The sequence below is a fragment of the Heptranchias perlo genome, chromosome 17 (assembly GCF_035084215.1).
Source record: "Heptranchias perlo isolate sHepPer1 chromosome 17, sHepPer1.hap1, whole genome shotgun sequence".
Lineage (NCBI taxonomy): Eukaryota > Metazoa > Chordata > Chondrichthyes > Hexanchiformes > Hexanchidae > Heptranchias > Heptranchias perlo.
Window position 1 is genome coordinate 52,632,198 of NC_090341.1, and position 20,034 is coordinate 52,652,231.

At 41.0% G+C, this 20,034-nt stretch overlaps 1 protein-coding gene across 1 annotated transcript in view; it reads left to right on the forward strand.

The window, feature by feature from the left end:
- dnah1 (dynein, axonemal, heavy chain 1) overlaps positions 1–20,034 on the forward strand; it is a 333,655-nt gene that overhangs the window by 213,790 nt on the left and 99,831 nt on the right. Inside the window, exons 49-55 of the mRNA XM_067999000.1 lie at positions 3,922–4,057; positions 6,538–6,746; positions 8,842–9,013; positions 9,112–9,303; positions 10,054–10,164; positions 15,192–15,377; positions 18,118–18,309. Coding sequence (XP_067855101.1) covers positions 3,922–4,057; positions 6,538–6,746; positions 8,842–9,013; positions 9,112–9,303; positions 10,054–10,164; positions 15,192–15,377; positions 18,118–18,309 — 1,198 coding nt within the window. The remainder of the gene's footprint in view (positions 1–3,921; positions 4,058–6,537; positions 6,747–8,841; positions 9,014–9,111; positions 9,304–10,053; positions 10,165–15,191; positions 15,378–18,117; positions 18,310–20,034) is intronic.

Below are 20,034 nucleotides of genomic sequence, written 5' to 3' on the forward strand. Positions count from 1 at the left end.
CTGCCCCACTCTCTGTTCCAGCACCCGATGAGGTCTCTTTCTCCCCCCACCCCACCTCGGCGTTGTAGCTCTTGTCGGTAGCCAGCCTGTCAATCAGGCTGGCTGCCAGGTGCGAAACCCCGGAACAAGATTGATGAGCATCAATTACTTCGCGATCGGGTGGGGAAAGGCAAGTTTTTTAAAATTCGGATTTGCCGCACGCCCATTGACCCCCTCTCACCTCTCCGCCCCCCTCCCCCACCACCCTTGCTGCCATCCCGCCACCCTTTTAAAATTGAGCCCTCTGTGTCTGTCATTCTCTGACTGTTCTCTCTGTTTCTATCCATCTCTCTCCATCATTCTCTGACCGTTCTATCTGTTTCTATCCATCTCTGTCCATCATTCTCTGACTGTTCTCCCTGTGTTTCTATCCATCTCTCTCCATCATTCTCTGACTGTTCTCCCTGTGTTTCTATTCATCTCTCTCTGCATTCTCTGTGTTTCTACCCATCTCTCTCCATCATTCTCTGACCGTTCTCTCTGTTTCTACCCATCTCTCTCCATCATTCTCTGACCATTCTCCCTGTGTTCCTATTCATCTCTCTCCATCATTCTCTGACCGTTCTCTCTGTTTCTATTCATCTCTCTCTCTCATTCTCTGACCGTTCTCCCTGTGTTTCTATTCATCTCTCTCCGTCATCCTTTGACCGTTCTCCCTGTGTTTCTACCCATCTCTCTCTCTCATTCTCTGACCGTTCTCCCTGTGTTTCTATTCATCTCTCTCCGTCATCCTCTGACCGTTCTCCCTGTGTTTCTACCCATCTCTCTCTCTCATTCTCTGACTGTTCTCCCTGTGTTTCTACCCATCTCTCTCTCTCATTCTCTGACCGTTCTCCCTGTGTTTCTACCCATCTCTCTCTCTCATTCTCTGACTGTTCTCCCTGTGTTTCTACCCATCTCTCTCTCCATCATTCTCTGACCGTTCTCTCTGTTTCTACCCATCTCTCTCCATCATTCTCTGACCGTTCTCCCTGTGTTTCTATTCATTTCTCTCCGTCATTCTCTGACCGTTCTCCCTGTGTTTCTACCCATCTCTCTCTGTCATTCTCTGACCGTTCTCTCTGTTTCTACCCATCTCTCTCCATCATTCTCTGACCGTTCTCTCTGTTTCTACCCATCTCTCTCCATCATTCTCTGACCGTTCTCTCTGTTTCTACCCATCTCTCTCCATCATTCTCTGACCGTTCTCCCTGTGTTTCTATTCATCGCTCTCCGTCATTCTCTGACCGTTCTCTCTGTGCTTCTATTCATCTCTTTCCATCATTCTCTCACCATTCTGTGTTTCTATTCATCGCTCTCACCTTTCTCAATTTGTTTCTCTCTGTTGCTACATCTGTCTGTACTGTCTAATATTTCTATGTTTCTCTCTACTATTCCTGTTCTGTTATTCTCTGACCTTTCTCTGATCCTTTTCTCTGTTTCTATGTATTACTCTCTCCCTTTGTCAGTTACTCTGTAACCGTTTTCTTTGTTGCTCTCTCTGTCTGTTACTCTTTGACCTTTGTCTCTGTTTTTATTACTTTCTCTCTGTTATTCTCTAACCCTTCTCTGTGTTTCTTTCTTACTTTCTCCCCATGTCTGTCACTCACTGACTTTTCTCTTTGTCTTTCTGTCTCCTTAGTGACTAAGGCCAAGTACAGCAAGAAATTATTTCAAAGAACAACGATATAACAGAAAGCTCACTTTTCAGAGCCATCTGCCATTTATACAGGAAATATTACATGCAACTTTCTAATCTGATAAAGATCTGCATTTCAAAATGTGATTTCAAACAACTGAATTGAAGTTACCTAATGCAAACTACTCCAAAGTACTGCATAAAAAATATTTTAAATTTCAGCCATTTTTATGTTTAATTTCCTCCTCATTCCTACTTTTTTTCTTATAAACTCACTCTTCTTTCAGTTCTTTTATATTCTCCTATTCTTTCTCCACTTTCTTCTGTTACTTCCTAGTTCTCCCATCTCTATTTTATTCCATTCCTTCTCCCCCTTTTTCCTTCCTCACAGGTACCAGTTAACACAGTCATTCATGCAATACGGGCTGGACCGTCCTTGCTCCTTATTCTCTTTATTGGGCACATCTCCACGGGTATGTACTTACGTTCCTCGCTGCTGACCCCAGTTGTATTGCTGGCCCTGGGGGGCATTCACATATGGGAGGTGGTGGGCCCCTCGGTCACTGCTGGGGAGTTACAGCAGTAGGAAGGCAAATAGTTGCTGCAGCAGACCCAGGGCCGAGCTGCCTATGCCATTGGTCAATTTTCCTTTCTTCCAGCAACATAAATTTGACTGATATTTGTGTTATAAAAATTTCTGTAACCATATTGTTGGAGAGTTTAAGGTACTGTGCTGTAGACGTACACGACTAACTGGGATGCATAGCTTTCCAAGCACATTCTTAGTGCAGATCTGTGCTACGTTCTATGTTATTTGAATGAACTACAACAGCAACAATAATTTGCATTTATATAGCTTCACACAAGCATTTTCCGACAAAATTTGACACTGAGCCACATAGGGAGCTATTAGGACAGGTGACCAAAAGCTTGGTCAAAGAGGTAGAACTACCTAGACCTAATGATGTCATACATTCTGTACCCATTCCCATTCCTCCCCAAAACCTTAGTCTAGTAAACATGATATAGTAATACAGTATGGAAAATCATTTTTACTGTTGTCTAACTCCTGAAAAAACATTTTTCTCTCTCTGTTCTTTGTTCTTTGTTTTTGTCTTTATCTCCCAATTGCTTTCTTGTCTCTTATTCCTCTCTCCTATGCATTTCTCTTTTTTGTGCATATCTTCGGCTTGATTTTTAATTTTTGCGTTTTGCCAGATCTAAGGGAAGCTACATCTTGACCAATTTGGATGTAGCTTTGTGCAGTAGAATCACTGTCCACTGGGACCTCCGTTAAAACGACCCCATGTATTTCATTTATAACCCATAAGTGCTTATTGGACTTTCATGGCAGTGAAGAGGTTTCTACTACATTATTAGTAGTAGCCACGCATCTAACAGGCCAACTGACATTTTAATTATACACTCTAGGAAGGAGCCATACCATGTTGGTGACATTTAGTGGCAGATATAGAGATGGCAGTCTATTTATCTTTCATCTCCCCCAACTTGGCTCACTGAATGTTTTCACACCTCAACTGTAGTGGTGAATGAGAGTCTGATTAACACACGATTGAGCTCCAATTTGATTACTGCTTGCATTGTTGTGGAAGTAGAACCAGCAATACATCCTCCATGCAGTTTAAAGTTACTTTTTTTAATCCTTCTCTCTTTTACAGTTTATGACTTTTTTTGTTGTCTCTTCACAGCCCATCGAGCTGTGAAATTTGTGGTTTTTGCTTTGTTTCTCTTGGAGAGCGAGACAAAGCAAGACACCACTACGGAGACAAAATTCTATTAAAACTATAAGCAGTGTAGTGACTGTAGCAACTATAGACAGCACCGCCTTAATATCGTTCCTTTTGACTCTCTCTTGAAAAAGTATGAGATTGTTATCTTGAGGCAGAAGGACGTGAGGTTGCGATGTCATGCAAAAGGCTCTCACCAAGTCAGGAGTGTTGGAAGCTACTTAAACAGAGCCCATAGTTGTGATGTAACATGGAGTATGCTCTCACACCACTATGAATGGTGCTAGTGAACATGAAGTCCATGATGAGCAAAACACTTGTCTCTCACCCATCTAAACCTGCTGCTCCCTGTACTTCAACAGAAGTGGGTTTCGGAGCATTTACCGTCATAGGTCTCTGCTCCCTATATAAAGGATTTTATTTATTGTAATTGTACATGTGCCAGTGTGCCAATATGAGAAATTAAAAGGTCGTTTTTATTCAGTAATTTAAAAAATATCCATTTTTCCCTGCCAGGGCTGAATTTGACTGTTTTCAAATTGAACTTTCCAAAAATTACGGACCAGCAGAATGGAGAGAAGACATCAAAGGGATCTTGATGAAAGCAGGAATACAGTATGAACAGATCACCTTCCTTTTTGTAGACACACAGGTATCTTTTTGGAATTGAGAAAGTTTCATTGGATAAACTGCCATGTTACTGTGTAATGCACATTGTTAAAATTAACATCAAAACACATTGCAAGCAGATAAAACAACTAAAAAAAAGGTCTGCAAATGACTGTACAAACGATCATATCAAACCAGTCTCTCTGCTATTTTAACAGAGATGTTTGGCCATTTAAAATAAACTGGTTCACAACTCCAATAAAACAGTGGAGAAAGGTATTTAATATCAGTGTGTTAAGCATTCACATAACATCACAAAGCAATTTCCAGGCTAAAATGACTAGATAGTGCCTCTGCTTCTCACAGTATGAGCTAGGTAGACAGTGTGTGCATGTACAAGAATTATTAGAGGTTGGAGGAAGCTTCCATCGGAAATAAGATGGAGCTTCCTAACCTATTCACGTGGAAGTGACGTACTGGAGCACCACCAGGTGCAAATCTCACCCATCTATCCTGGGGTTGCTATGTGCTGAGCTGTATACAGATTCAAAGCACCTGGTCAGAGGATTTATTCTACAGTTTTATGGCCATTTCTGCATCAGTTTTTTTTCCTGCTGGCACTTAGGTTTTCATGAGTCTTTGCACCAATTGATGTTGCTTTCTTTGCCTCATGTACCAATACTGGCACCAATGAGTTTACTAATGGGAATACTCATGTCTGATGTGATGTGATGCCAAGTCAATGCTACATGAGAGGTGCCCATCTGCTGGTATCCACACACCTGCATCTGCAGACAAGAGGTGACCAGGTCTCACTGGTCACCTGCCAAGGTGCCACCAATCATATTTTCAAGCATTGTTGCACTAACCTTGCAATGACCATGGGAAACTGTCTTCAGAGGGTCCTGTGCTACCATGCAGCATCGGGCTGGCACAGCCAGTGACAGTAGCAGTCAGCTGCACACTCAAGCCAACTTTCACCTCCTTTCAGGCATGCTGCACTGTACACTCATGGAGCTGGTGCCATGGAGTGCAACCACCTCATACAACATTATGAAACAGCAGTCATCAAATGGGGACTCAGGAGCTGTGCTCCCCATTTACATGCAGACTCCTACCTGCTCACTGGGTTTCCTTTCCCTTCATTTTTGCTATTGCTTCTTAGCCTCTCCCCCTTCAGCTTTGGCAAAGGCTGCCAATGGGTTGAAATGACTTGAGCCTTTCAAAGGCTATAAACATTTTTGTCCCCCTATTCTGCCAGTTCCCTTTAATTATCTGCATCCCTTTAAACTTCACCCCGGTGTAATTTTCTGCTCCCACCACAAGTGTGGTCCCTGCACCCATCTGTATCTGCACCTGGAGCAGTGAATAATTATGCAAATTAGATTACTATTACAATTGAGTGCTACTAAAACATTACCATTCTGGTGAGATTTGCACCAATTGTTAACCATTTCAGACTGAGTATCTGAAAATTGGCTCCATTGTGTCTACAAAAAAAAATTATTGAAGTTCTTTGAGAAAATAGTAGAGTTGTTGGTTGTTATATATTTCGACTTTCTGGGAAGCATGTGATAAGATCCCTCACAGGAGACTCAGGGCTATTGTGAAGTGGAGCTGTTACTTATAGAATCATAGAATTATTAATTACTTGAATAATTAATTGGAAAAATTGTAGGAAAAGAGGATAGTTATCAATGTGAACAATTCTAATTCAGCAGGAGATGAGTGTAGTCCTTTCAGTATTAATCCCTAGCTTCTTGCTGTTAATATAGCCTTGACAAAAGTATTATAAGCTCATTGCCCAAGTTTACAGATGATACAACTTTTTGTTGGAATATAGGATACTTAGAAGAGATAAATATCAACCAAAGATACCTGCAATCTTTTAGAGTATGTGCTGATGAAAATCAAAATGTAAAGTAAAAATAGCAAATATCATTATAGTTTGAAGTATATATAATTAAAGGAAAACTGTCCAAATTTGGAGTTATCCATAGTATTTAGCTGTGATGTGCAGCTATCTAATTGAAAATTATTGCCAAGAAAGACTATGATATGAATGTTTGTTTTAAGAATTTGTGTATTAATATTATATTCCTGTGTCTGTATTTCAACACAGCTGTTAAGCCAGTTATTGCAATGTGTTTGTATGCAAATATTGCAAACAGTAATTTCTAGGCTAATATGTGTGTCAGTTTTTTTGTACAGCTTCATATCTTGGGGTTCCAGAGGCTAAATTTAACCAGGAGGTTAGAAAGTACTGTTGGCAACATTTCCCATGAGCGTTTATGGTGTTTGTATCAAATTCCTCGAAGGGCAAATCTATTTAAAATAGAAAAGACAAGAATTTGATATGAGCACATTAAGCATTCATACGATTATATTGGCGACAGTCATTTCTGCCCTTGAGTGATAACTCAGGATGGATTTAATCACCAGAACTAATAACAAAAAGATTTTTTAAAAATATTTTTTAGCAGACAACTTAAAGTCCAACTTTTGCAATTTGCGTTCTCACAGATCAAAGATGAGTCATTTTTAGAGGATGTCAACAACATCCTGAACTCGGGAGATGTTCCCAATTTATACATCTTTGATGAGCAAGAGGCAATCTTCAATGCAATGAAGCCAATTGTTCAGGACCTGGGGCAGCAGCCAACCAAGGCCAATATGATGGCTGTATACACAAAACGAGTACGCAGTAATATTCACACTGTACTATGCATGAGGTAAGTTTTCCTAGTTGTGTCTTCCATGCCAGATTGTTCCCATCTCTGAGTTTTGAAAGCTGCTGTGTCAGGTGACAACCTAATCTATTTTTCCTGATTAATCTTTTGCATTCTGTTTCCTGCTGTTATGGTGTCAAACTCTATACATTCACTTGCCCAAGGGATGGGCAAGCTTCTGTTCTCATCTGGGCCCAAGTGTGCCTCTTCAGAGAGAGGGAAATTGGGTAGCTTTTGAGCAACACCTGGTAAATGGTTACTGAACTGTACCAGCAGAAAGCAGAGAGCACATTGCTGTCTCGGTTGAAGAATAGTGTTTGACGCAGGGAAGGAGACAAGTTGCCCCTTAGGGCCCTGCTGATGTAATTTGTTTCAGGGGACGCACCTCCATTGACCAACTGATGAGCTGATTAAGCAACTAAGGAGCCCAACATCATACAGAAGATCGACCTTGTTGCTTCAGGGCAATCTTTAATGTCCTGAGAGTTTACCGGTTGGTCAACAAGCCTTTGAATCTGACTTTCAGCTAATCAGGAGCCACATTTTATTGATGTTTGGATCTTGGCTAAGTGGGGTGGAGAGGTAGGTCTATGAAGAGACAATAAGATTAATGTTTAAAATTAAACATTAAATAAGATAAAAGAAATGTTAGAATGTAAAAAATAAATAATAACTGCTGTAAAATAGTGAAAATAGAAAACTAAGACTAGAGAAGGCAAAGAAAATAACCATGAAGAACAAGAGGTAGAGTGGAAATAAAAGCTGTGAAATTACACTCTGCAATATTAGTGTTAACTGTTCGTATGATGAAGAGGCTTTTGAAAGTGGGGCGAAATGTGGCATGGTGGAGAGTTTAGGAAGGGAGTTCTAGAGTGATGACTGCCATTGGCATTAACCTGTTTAAATGGACTAATGCTCCTGTTAAAATTGCAGGCTATGAAATTTCATACAAATACATTAAGCGTTCATTCACTGATATCAAAAAGTATAAGTTCAAGGCCAAAATGTTTAAAACGTTTAAACAAAACTTTTTAACATTTAGTTTAGTAATGAAACATCAATATTACAGCAATGACACTATTGCTGACATTCAAGTAACATTATTGCAGAGGGATTTTTGGTGCTACAGTATGTGAACGGAAATCCTAAAAAATAAAACTGGCTGACCCAGGGAGAAGAAGGCAGTTCCTACAGACTTCTGCCTCAACTCCATCAGATCCGCTTGCAAAGAGGCCGAGGCTCAGATATGCCAGGTCCCGCAATTAGTCGGGATATTCCAGCCATATCAGAGGGGGCTGGGGCTGAGGACTCCCTGAACTAGGGATCGCCTCCCGTGCATTTTCGGGATTGAAGTCAGTTCACTATCAGTGATTCCTGGGATTACTTGCATTGTGGAAAAATCCTTGTTGAAAGCTACCCTGCCAATATTCACAGAGCCTGGTTTCTTGTTTTCTCTCTCTCTCTCTCTCCTTTCTTCCTGGGCCTATTTCTTCTTTTTCAGCACTTTAATTTATCTTCCAGGGGTGCTATGGCTGGTGGCAATTCTGTAAGGCAAATGAGATGGTACAGAACCACCTAAAGCGGCACTGCTAGACGCCATTTCTTTCTGCCCACATACGGGCTGAGCTGTCAGCCTGCCCAAATAGGCCGACAACATGGTTTTAACATTGCTGGCCTGTGCATTCCTTTCTCCAGCCATCAGGGAAGGTGTGGAAACCAGAAATTAATTTCCTGATCGTGACTTTTAAATAAGTGAGCCCAAACAGTTTTTAGTGTTGCTACCGTAAATGGGGCAGATTCCACAGCACTGGCAGTTCAGGCAAACTATGCCACTTCTTTATGAAGTGTTTCTGTGTCATTTCAACTTGCTATTGAGTTTCAGCTCTGTGACTTATTGACATTCATAACTGGTTTGTGAGCTAACCTGGAACACCAGGATGTAAATAAAGTAGCCTGTTGTCTGAGCTGGCAGTCTGCGTTTTGGTAAACATCACTCCTTGCTGATGTAATTAACTGAATGCTGCATGAAAGGGGACAGCATGTGGCCTTTTGTGTAAATAATTTTGATCAACGTCTGATGTGTTTTCATCCCCCCCAGTCCAATTGGAGAAGTATTCAGGGCTCGATTGCGCCAGTTCCCATCTCTTGTGACATGCTGTACCATTGACTGGTTTAATGAATGGCCAACTGAAGCGCTCCAGTCTGTTGCTAATACCTACCTAGGGGAGTTGCCAGAGCTCGATGCCAACTCAAACATCATGGATGCACTGGTGAGGCTTCAAATGTTGGGACCTTCAAATTATCGCTCTACAGCTTTTTTGTTTAATTCTGCGTGCAAAACTAGTCTTTCTTTGCTGCTTTCCTCTAGGTCCAAATGTGTGTGTCTATTCACCAAACAGTTGCAAAAAAGTCCCTGCAGTATCTGAGTGAGCTTTCCAGATACAACTACATCACACCCAAGAGTTACCTGGACTTGCTCAGCCTCTTCTCCAAGTTGATTGGTATAAAGAAACAAATGCTGAAAACTGACAAAGACAGGATGAAAGGTGGCCTAGACAAGGTGGTGTACTCAATGCCATACATAGTGCTGTGGCAAACTATTAAACATATAATATTAAGCTCCCCCATTACTCTGCTGGTTAGGCTAGGTAGTGTCTGGGTCATGAGGGCCAGGAAGGTCCTAGGTTTGATTTGAGGTCTGTGCTGAGTTAGCTGATCACAGCCAGGGTGGCAATAGGAGTGCCTATTTGCTGGGCGCTACAAGGCAGGGGCACCCTGCAACATGGCACTGTGACCTGCCTTGGACTCCTGTCGACTGGAGGATCCTTAGTGTCCTGGAGCCACACCGAAGAACTGCGGGGAGGCCGCCTTCTTTCTTCTTCTCCATCCCCTTGCAGGATGTTATGCTCCAACTGGGACCTTTGGACTGCCAGTGTCCTAGGTCAGACATGCAGCTGCAGCCCTGAGAAACCTTCCTCCCACTAACGCCAGCAAAAGGCCCTGCAAGTGGGTGGGTCTGGGCCTGTGACTTTCCCAGGCCATGTCAACTGTTAGTCCCCATAATGTGTGAGGCAAATTCTATTTATACAATAGCACAAGACCATTTGTTGTACATAGTTTGATAGACTTTAATTCAGGTCAAGAAGAGATTTATTATCACTTCAGTGTTCAGTGAGATTGCCCATGAAGCAATATTTCAACAATAAAGAATTAAACTCGGATCAGTGACTGTGTGTGTTGGCCCATGAATGGCTCCAAATGCCTGTCGGTGAAATTTCTTCTGAATCTTCCTTTTCCTTTCCTGCTGTAGCTTCTGCGCACTGCAGAGGATGTGGCTAAAATGCAGGAAGAGTTGGAATCAATGAGACCCCTCCTAGAGGAGGCAGCACAGGATACCGCAACAACCATGGAAAAAATAAAGGTACGGCAAATTTAATATGCTTGTGGATGTCGTCGAAAGTTGGAACAGAAAATACAGAAATACACGGCAAGTTCATCAGCACCTACAAGAGAAAAGACTCCTGTTCTGACAAAGCGTTTACTCCTGAAAGATTAATATCTCTTTTTGCTTGCTATGTATTTCCAGAATTTTTTCCTAACATTTGCAGTTTTTTTTCTTTTTAACCAATACTGGTAGTTTAATGGGCTGGCGGTTATTGTGCTCCTAGCCTGACATTACTGCCTCTGCAGCCTGCGTAATATATTGGCAACAACATTGTTCGCCAATGGGTACAATAGGGCCAATTCCGCCCTCTTAAGGAGCTCATCGAGGGAAATCATAGTCAGTTCCCCGCCCAGCTAGGACCGCGGAATTAGCCTTTATACCTACAATATGATTAAGTTGCGGTGAATGCTTTGATTACTGTTTTACTGGGTGTAGTGATCTACATTGGCTCCCAGTCTGCCAACGCCTCAAATTTAAAATTCTTATCCTTATGTTTAAATTCCCCCATGGCCTTACCCTTCCTGTCTGCAAATTTTCCAGCCCTACAATCCTCTGAGAACTCTGCATTCCTCCAACTCAGGCCTCTTGTGAATCCTCCACGCCCATCACCCATCATAGTCATCTATCTGTCTACCTCCCTCTCTTCCTCTAAGATCATCCTTAAAATCCACCTCTTTACATCTAGTTACTTCAAAACTACAGCACAGAAACAGGCTATTCAGCCCAACTGGTCTATGCCAGCATTTACGCTCCACATGAACCTACTTCATCTAACCCCATCAGCATACCCTTCTATTCCTTTCTCCCTTTCGTGCTTATCTAGCTTCCCCTTAAATGTATCTATGCTATTTGCCTCAACTATTCCTTGTGGTAGCATGTGCCACATTCTTACCACTCTTTCTCCTGAATTCCCTATTGGATTTATTAGTGACTATCTTATATTTATGACCTCTCGTTTTAGACTCCTCCACATGTGGAAACATTTTCTCTAAGTCTACCTTATCATACCCTTCTCATTATCTTAAAGACTTCTATCAAATCACCCCTCAACCTTCTCTTTTCTAGAGAAAAGAATCCTAGCCTGTTCAGCCTTTTCTGATAAGTTTATCCTCTCAGTTCTGGTATCTTCCTTGTGAATCTTTTTTGCACCCTCTCCAATGCCTTTACATCCTTTCTATAGTATGGAGACCAGAACTCTGCACAGTACTCCAAGTGTGGTCTAACCAAGTTTCTATACAAGTTTAACATAACTTCTCTGCTTTTTAATTCTATCCCTCTAGAAATTAACCCCAGTGCTTGATTTGTCTTTTTTCTGGCCTTATTAACCTGCGCCACTGCTTTTAGTGATTTGTATATCTGTACCCCTAGATCCCTCTGCTCCTCTATCCCATTCAGACTTATTCTTCCTACCAAATTGCACAACTCATACTTATCTATATTGAAATTCATTTGCCAGTTACACACCCATTCTGCAAGTTTATTAATTTCCTCTTGCATTTTGACGTATTCCTCCTTTGTATTAACTACACTCTCCAATTTGTTGTCCACAAATTTTGAAATTGTACTTCCGATTCCCGAGTCCAAATCGTTAATGTAAATTGTGAACAACAGTGGTCCCAGCACTGATCCCTGTGGAACACCACTTCCCACCTTTTGCCAGTCTGAGTAGTTACCCTTAACCCCAATTCTGTTTTCTGTTTTGTAGCCAGCTTGCTATCCATTCTGCTACATGTCCCCTGACTCCACATGTTCTGAATGTAGTCAAGAGTCTACAATGTGGTACCTTTATTGAAGGCCTTTAAAAATCCAAATATATAACATCTTCTGCAGTACCCTTATCTACCCTTTCTGTTACTTCTTCAAAGAATTCAATAAGGTTGATCAAGCATGACTTCCCCTTTTGAAATCTGTGTTGACCATCCTTTATTATATTTTCATTTTCTAGATGTTTTTTCTATTACATCTTTGAGTAAGGATTCCATTATCTTTCCTACCACTGACGTTAAGCTAATTGGTCTATACTCCCTGGTCTTGTACTTTCTCACTTTTTAAGTATAGGAATAACATTAGCTGTCCGCCAGTCCTCTGACACTATTCCCCTTTCTAATTAATTTTTTTGAAATATATGCAATTGGGGAAGCCTTTAAGCCTCAAAACCCACAAGCGACTGCAAAAAAAATGTGATCCAAACCTACTTTAACTTTTCCTTACTGCAGCTCAGGATGCCTTTCAAGTACACTGAAAATGGCCATTTGACCAAACTTTTAGTCACCCCTCCTAATATCTCCTTGGTTCAGCATCGATTTTTGCCTGATTACACTTCTGTGAAGCTCCTTGGGATATTTTACTCCATTAAAGGCACTATATTAATGCAGGTTGTTGTTGCTGTATATGTTAATTGGGACCAGATGACATAGTTATGACCCCCAGTGCCATTTTCATCTCTTCCCACCGGATTGCCACAAGTTCCTACTCCAGTCACCAAACATGGGCAGTAGAAGTCAGGAGGCGGCCATTTTAAGTGTACATGAAATGCATCCTGACCTGCAGTCAGGGAAAGCTAAAGTTAGGTTTGGATCATTTTTTTTTGCAATCGCTTGTGGGTTTTGAAGGCTTCCCCAATTACTGTCCTTGCTGCTGTAAGTGCTGAAAAAAATTTGTTCCTCCTCAAAATTGGTACTTCATTTCACTCCCGTTGCTTCCAACCCTCTCCTTGCAGGCTCTTAAAAATGGACCACCACCTCCACCAGCCCCCCCCCCCCCCCCCCACCGAATTTCCCTCCCCCAGATCAGTGACCTGCCTACCGAAGCTCAACCATGAAAATGACACGCGTCCCAAGCTGACTCCTTTGGGTAGCGGCAGCACATGCCCCACTCACCCATCGCCTGCCCGATTTACAGTGGACATGAAAATCACCCTCAGTTTTGGTTAAATGAAAAGTCAGACGGCGTGCAGATGAGGCAGGAAATTATTGTCGATAACTTACTGGAACTGTCAGCCCAGTGCTTGGCTCCAAGAAAAAAAACGCATAGAAGGTTCTGGGTTGAATTAGCAAATCAATGGCTATATCTGCTCTGGCTGCTAATGGTAATGCCAAAAGAGGTGGGACCAAACTGATGAGCAGAAGCAGTAACTGGGTTACCAACCTTCCAGGATTTTCCAGGCATCTCCAGAAATTAAAGATTAATCTCCAGGACACTGCTGCAAGCAACCCAGGAGAAAAGTCATTGGAGCATTAAAAAGAATTATGTGTTTTTTAAAATTTTCTTTTAATACTTTTGTTTATTAGTTATAAAAATATTGGAGATGGGGGGGAAAGGCTGTATGACTGACAAAGAGTCTGTTCGCTTTCCAATTGGTATGGGAAGGGAGTGCCCTGTAAGGATGGACATGGCAGGGTAGTTGGAGTTGGGAGGTCATGTGATCAAACCTCCAGGAATACGTGCAACCAGAGTTGGCAACCCTAGCAGTAACAGACTTTCCTTCCATTATGATCATGAGTCATTTTTGCTCCAAAAAAGGTAGAAAGTGGGTATGGAAATAGATTTTTTTTTACAAAGAAGATTGTTAATGGTTATGAAAACCTTGTTAAAGGCCGCTGTTAAGAAACATGTGTGGATTTCCTGAGGTATGTAAATGTTTAACTCCATTCAGAGTTTGAGTGAACACTATGAAAGAAGGGCAAGTTTGGCACAGCTAATAGTTAACCCTGAAAACTTTCATTGGCAGATATAGATCAGATGCAAACATATTAAACCTACTGCCACTAGTGCCCCTGATGGTCATTTACCACTTGTGAAACTTAATTTATTCAATGTTCAGTGGGAATATTTTTTTTGTAAACAGATTAACTTTTTTTTAGTAGTTCCTCTAATAAAGTCACAATGAATGCTACACTCCCAACAGAACATCGCCTTAATTGCAATTACGACTACAATAAATCAGAGCCTATGTACAGAACAACAGTTATTCAGGGACATAAATTAATTGTCAGAAATTAATTCAAAATCTATAAGTTTAGACCTACTATTTCTTGAACAAAAGCTAAGGAAACCCTAAACTCTTTGTTTTACCTATCCTTTTTTTCAATTTTATTTTGGAGTTCTATGTGAGTGCTGAGTTGAACTGTGCCAATATAATCTCAGCTGTTCAGTTCTCTGGGAGGCCTGGGCAGTATATCGGGCTTCCCGAACTTTACGTCCTGACATTGCTTTCTTCAGCGTAATGAACGCCTTCCGCTCCTCAGGAGATTTGGGGAAAGTTTTGTTGTTTCTGTTGGTTAAAGAAGTTCATTAGTTGCTTAAGAAATGTGAAACCAGCATAATGATAACTCTGCCCCGATTGGGTGATTTTCAGCTTTTGAGCGAATTCGAAAATGGTGTGTATAAAAGGCAAAACAGTTGCCAGGCTCCATTTTTAAGGCCATTAAATTTGTGGAATTGAAGAAAACTTTCCATTGAAAGTGAAATATAACCAGAAAAGAATTGGATTCTTGTGGTATAAGACATTGATCCCATCCCATCTGGGGTACCTGGTGCATTTCTAGCCACCTAATCACAACACTATTATTGCCTTCGAAAGGGTACAGAAGTTTATGCTGCTCTAAAGTAAATACCGTTCACCTGAGGAAGGAGGAAGCCTCTGAAAGCTTGTGGAATTTAAAATAAATTTGTTGGACTATAACTTGGTGTTGTAAAATTGTTTACTAAAGTAAATAGACACAGCTCTTTTAGCCTATCTGAATATTTATGGTTCTTTTAGCTAGGAAACTTTCTTGTAGCTCTCCTCTGAACCTTTTCCAGTTATGTTGATTAGTTCTTCTTACACATTGCACAATACAGTGGATAACCAGAAGTTTAGTGAGATTTATTGTATAGAGTGCATACCGTTGACTTGTGAAAGGAATGGCAAGTTGCAGGTAAGACCTTTATTTTCTGATATTCAGGAGTTTTAAAAGTTTGTTTACTTGTGTGCTGTTGCTGATAGTCCTCCTGTGTTCCAGGTTGATACTGCTATCGCAGAGGAGACGCGCAAGGCTGTCAGTGAAGAGGAAGCAAAGGCCTCAGCAAAGGCAGATGTAGCCCAGGCAATTGCTGACGATGCTCAAAAAGATTTAGACGAGGCACTGCCTGCTCTGGATGCAGCTTTAGCCAGCTTGAAGTCCCTGAACAAAAACGATGTTACAGAGGTGAACCTCCTGGGTTTTTCCCTTCCAGTTATTTCCAATGTGCCCTATGTGTTTCATATAGCTTTTAAGGATCATGAATCTGGTCATGTGAAGCAAGTGAGTTAACATTCACAGATGATGCAAATTGACCTCCATTTATGCTCATTTTAAAAAACATTCTCCCCTTTTTTTGTACTCTCCCCAGTGTTATCCCCAACCTGGGAAGCCTACATCATTCTAGAGGTGGTACGTGGGAGTGGCTTATGATTGCTTTCCATTATATTTTCTCTCCCTTTCTGATCTCTTCTCAATGCATTCCATGAGGGTGCATCTAATATCAGTTCAATATCTCTGTTGATAGTAATTCAGCTTGTTCTTACTGTTGGGCTCAGTATCTCCTTCCAATAGCTTGGTACCACAGGATGGTAGAAGTTTGAAACTCTCTTCTGCAAACGGCAGTTGATGCTAGCTCAATTGTTAATTTTAAATCTGAGATTGATAGATTTTTGTTAACCAAAGGTATTAAGGGATAGGGGGCTAAAGCAAGCATAAGGAGTTAGGTCACAGATCAGGCATGAGCTCATTGGATGGCGGAACATGCTCAAGGGGCTGAATGGCCTACTCCTGTTCCTATGTTCCTTCGATGGTATCATTCATCGCAGAAACAAAACTATGGAAAAATGCAGCAGGAAAATGGAAATAAAGAACAGGATGTTAAAATTATTTTTAACTTTGTTTTATATTGTCTTTCCAAATTTTCTCCTCTTTGCTCTTCTGAAGGCATTGACTGCTCTCTGTCGCCCAAGTGACCTGTATTGACACATGAGCACGATTTTCTAGATTAGTTTTGTACAATTACATAATTACATAAACAAATCAATTAGTACTTTTACAACTGCACTCTTCATGCTGAGTGTCTACCTAAGAAACAATGATAGATATTTAGGATATTGTGGAAGGTAAGTAATGTTATTCATAAGCATGTATCAGAATATAAAACTACATCATCTACCATTAGTAATTTGAAATTTTGGAGATGTATTTATTTTACTAAATATATTTAATTGTAATGTATGGAAAGTTTTGTCACTGTGCTTCAAAAAAATGTTTAATTTATGTCACCTTACTGATGTTATTGAAGTTATTTATTGTTGAGGTTCGTTGTTGAGACATCGATCTTTTATCTTACAGACCTTGGATTTAAATCCAGCCCAGATTGCTGGACTGAAAGTTGCCTCTGACTGCTGGTTGAAATGAGATTGGATAATCTCAATTTAGTTCATTGTGGCCATAAATCCATAGTATAAAGCAACCTCTAATTGGCAAGAAAAAGCACTGAAGAAATTAATGGGACTAAAAGCCGACAAATCCCTTGGACCTGATGGCCTACATCCTAGGGTTTTAAAAGAGGTAGCTGCAGAGATAGTGGATGTATTGGTTTTGATCTTCCAGAATTCCCTAGATTCTAGAACAGTCCCTGTGGATTGGAAGGTAGCAAATGTAACCCCGCTATTCAAGAAAGGAGGGAGAGAGAAAACAGGAAACTACAGGCCAGTTAGCCTGACATCAGTAGTAGGGAAAATGCTAGAATCTATTATTAAGGACATAGTAACGGGGCACTTAGTAAATCATAATATGAGTAGGCAGAGTCAACACAGTTTTTTGGAAGGGAAATCATGTTTGACAAATCTATTTGTTTTTTGAAGGTGTAACTAGCAGTGTGGATAAGGGGGAACCAGTGGATGTAGTATATTTGGATTTTCTAACAGCACTCAATAAGGTCCCACACAAAAGGTTGTTACACGAAATTAGGGCTCGTGGCATTGGGGATAATAAATTAGCATGGATAGAGGATTGGTTAACAGACAGAAAACAGAGAATAGGAATAACAGGTCATTTTCGGGTTGGCAGGTTGTAACTAGTGGGGTGCTGCAAGGATCATTGCTTGGGCCTCAGCTGTTTATTATATGATTTATATATCAATGACTTAGACGAGGGGACCGAGTGGAATATATCCACATTTGCTGACAATACAAAGCTTAGGTGGGAAAGTAAGCTGTGAGGAGGTCACAAAGAATCTGCAAAGGGATATAGACAGGTTAAATGAGTGGGCAAGAAGGTGGCAGATGATGTATAATGTGGGGAAATGTGAAATTATCCATTTTCGTAGGAAGAATAGAAAAGCAAAATATTTTTTAAAAGGTGAGAGACCAAGAAATGTTGGTGTTCAGAGGGATTGGGATTTGGTTATCCTGTGTGGAAAGATTGTGTAGAATGGGCCTATATTATCTGGAGTTTAGAAGAATGAGAGGTGACCTCATTGAACCGTATAAAATTCTTAGACAGCTTGACAGGGTAGATGCTGAGCGGCTGTTTCCCCTGGCTGTAGAGTCTAGAACTAGGGGGCATAGTCTCAAGATAAGGGGTGGGACATTTAGGACCGAGATGAGGAAAAATTTCTTCTCTCCTGCTCCTATTTCTTATGTTCCTAATCTCACTCACGAGGCCACAGGACGGCTGGTGTGAAAAATGGAACAATGTTATAGTAGTGCAGTCAGGCTTGAACTTGGAGATGAGGCAAATTGTGGAGGTAGAGTAAGGGGCATGTAACTGTGCTGTGCACATTGTTGACATTGGAATTGAAAGTGTTCCATTTCCCAACATTAACATCCTTCACCTTGACTAAGATACCAAAAAAATGGTCATGTACTTTCCAAAGATTGGGCCAATGAAGATAATTTTACTTGTACTGTGTATACAGGTACGAGGCATGCAGCGACCTCCCCTCGGTGTGAAGTTGGTGATAGAAGCTGTCTGTATTATGAAAGGAATTAAGCCAAAGAAAGTCGCAGGAGAAAAACCAGGTACTAAAATAGATGACTATTGGGAACCAGGAAAAGGACTTTTGCAGGACCCAGCCAAGTTCCTGGAGAGCTTGTTCAAATATGACAAGGTATGGTTTGTGTCTTTCTATTCTTTATGCATTATTGATTCTATTGCCTTTCTCTTGAGGTTGGCTTAACTCCAACCAGGAAAACAGAATGATCCAAATGGAAATAATCCAGGAAAATGGAATGGATGCAAACTTTGAACCAAAGTGACCAAAATTAGCCCACTTTGGGTTTATTCAAAATGTGGAGATCAGCTAATTCAGCACAGCCCAGGAATCACTGCTTCCTGAGCTGTGCAGCTCAACAGAAGCAATAGATGCCATTGAAAAAAATTATATTGGTTGGGTGGAGCTGGGAAGTCTGATCCCTGCCATTGTAAAGGTGAGTATATCTCCATATTGCCCAGTGGTCCATGGGATGATGTGTGTCCTTGCCTTTGAGTGGTCTGGGGGTGGGTGGGCGGGGGGAGCTGGTGAAAAGATCTTTCTGGGATTGTGATAAGATCTTTGGATTTTTGAACGTAGACACTTGTGGACTCCAAAATTGAAAAGCCTAACGGATGATGGAGTTGAGCCAACCTTGAGGGAAAGATAACAGAACAAACTGTATCTCATGTCAGAATTACACGTGTCACAGCACCAGGATCTGGTAGACAAAATGAGTGAGACTGCAGTACTGGGATTTCCTACTGTGCATGTGTTTCACTAAAGTCAGAAATAATGTTCAAAGAATACTTTTACAGGATTTATGTAATCATTTAAGAGCAGACTTTAGTGGGTGATAAGACTAACGTAATGATTTGAGCCACTGGGGGCAGCAACCGTAATTTTACTGCACTAGTCCAACAAGTTTGCTATATGAAAACTTCCAGTTCACAGACATATTTCCAGTTTTAAACACATAATAATTCAGATATAACTTGATCTTTGAAATATTCTGATTATAATAGTCAGCCTATTAAAGTAATGTCTGAGCACAATCCTGCTACAGTGTCTCATACCACTCAGTGGTACGGAATGGGAGCATTCCACACAGCACATCGCTCAACAGAGTGAGGAATTTCCTTAATGGGGCTAGCAAAATGAGAAGGGTGGGTCACCTCAGGTTCACCTTCTAGCAGCTAAATCAAGAGAATCATCGGCAGTTTGCTCCACTACTCCTTGCCTGACTAGGGTCGCCAACTATTCCTGGAGGTTTCATCACATGACCTCCTGCCTCCAACTACCCAACCCGGTCAAACAGCCTTTTTTCTCCATCGCCAATATTTTTATAACTAATAAACGAAAGTGCTCAAAGAAAATGAAATACACACAATTTTTAATGCCCCTATGATTTTTTTCTCTTGGGTTTGCTCACAGCAGTGTCCAGGAGATTAATCTTTAATTCCTAGCAACTCCGGGACAACCCGAGAGAGTCGGCATCCAATGTGCTGCCATTCTCATGAACCCCATCACATTTCTTCATCACATTCAAGGCGTTTTCCTTAAAGGGCATTCATTTTGCTGGATGGTGCAGTCAGTCAATACAATAATCATTCAGTATTTATAATTTAATCAAACTGTTTAAAATGAGCTGGCTGATGAAGACATTACTGCTGATATTAGCAGGCAAATGCTAAACATGTTGTTATGACCTTTGTCAGCTATTTTAATGGAGGTGTTAACCTGTTTGGTTTAAATGGGTCAATACCTGCATTAAATTAGCAGAGGGATGTTGTACAAATGCTAGAGTCTCTTCCCTTATGCACACCAGTAGAAGGCATGATGGCATGTCTCATATTTTGGGCA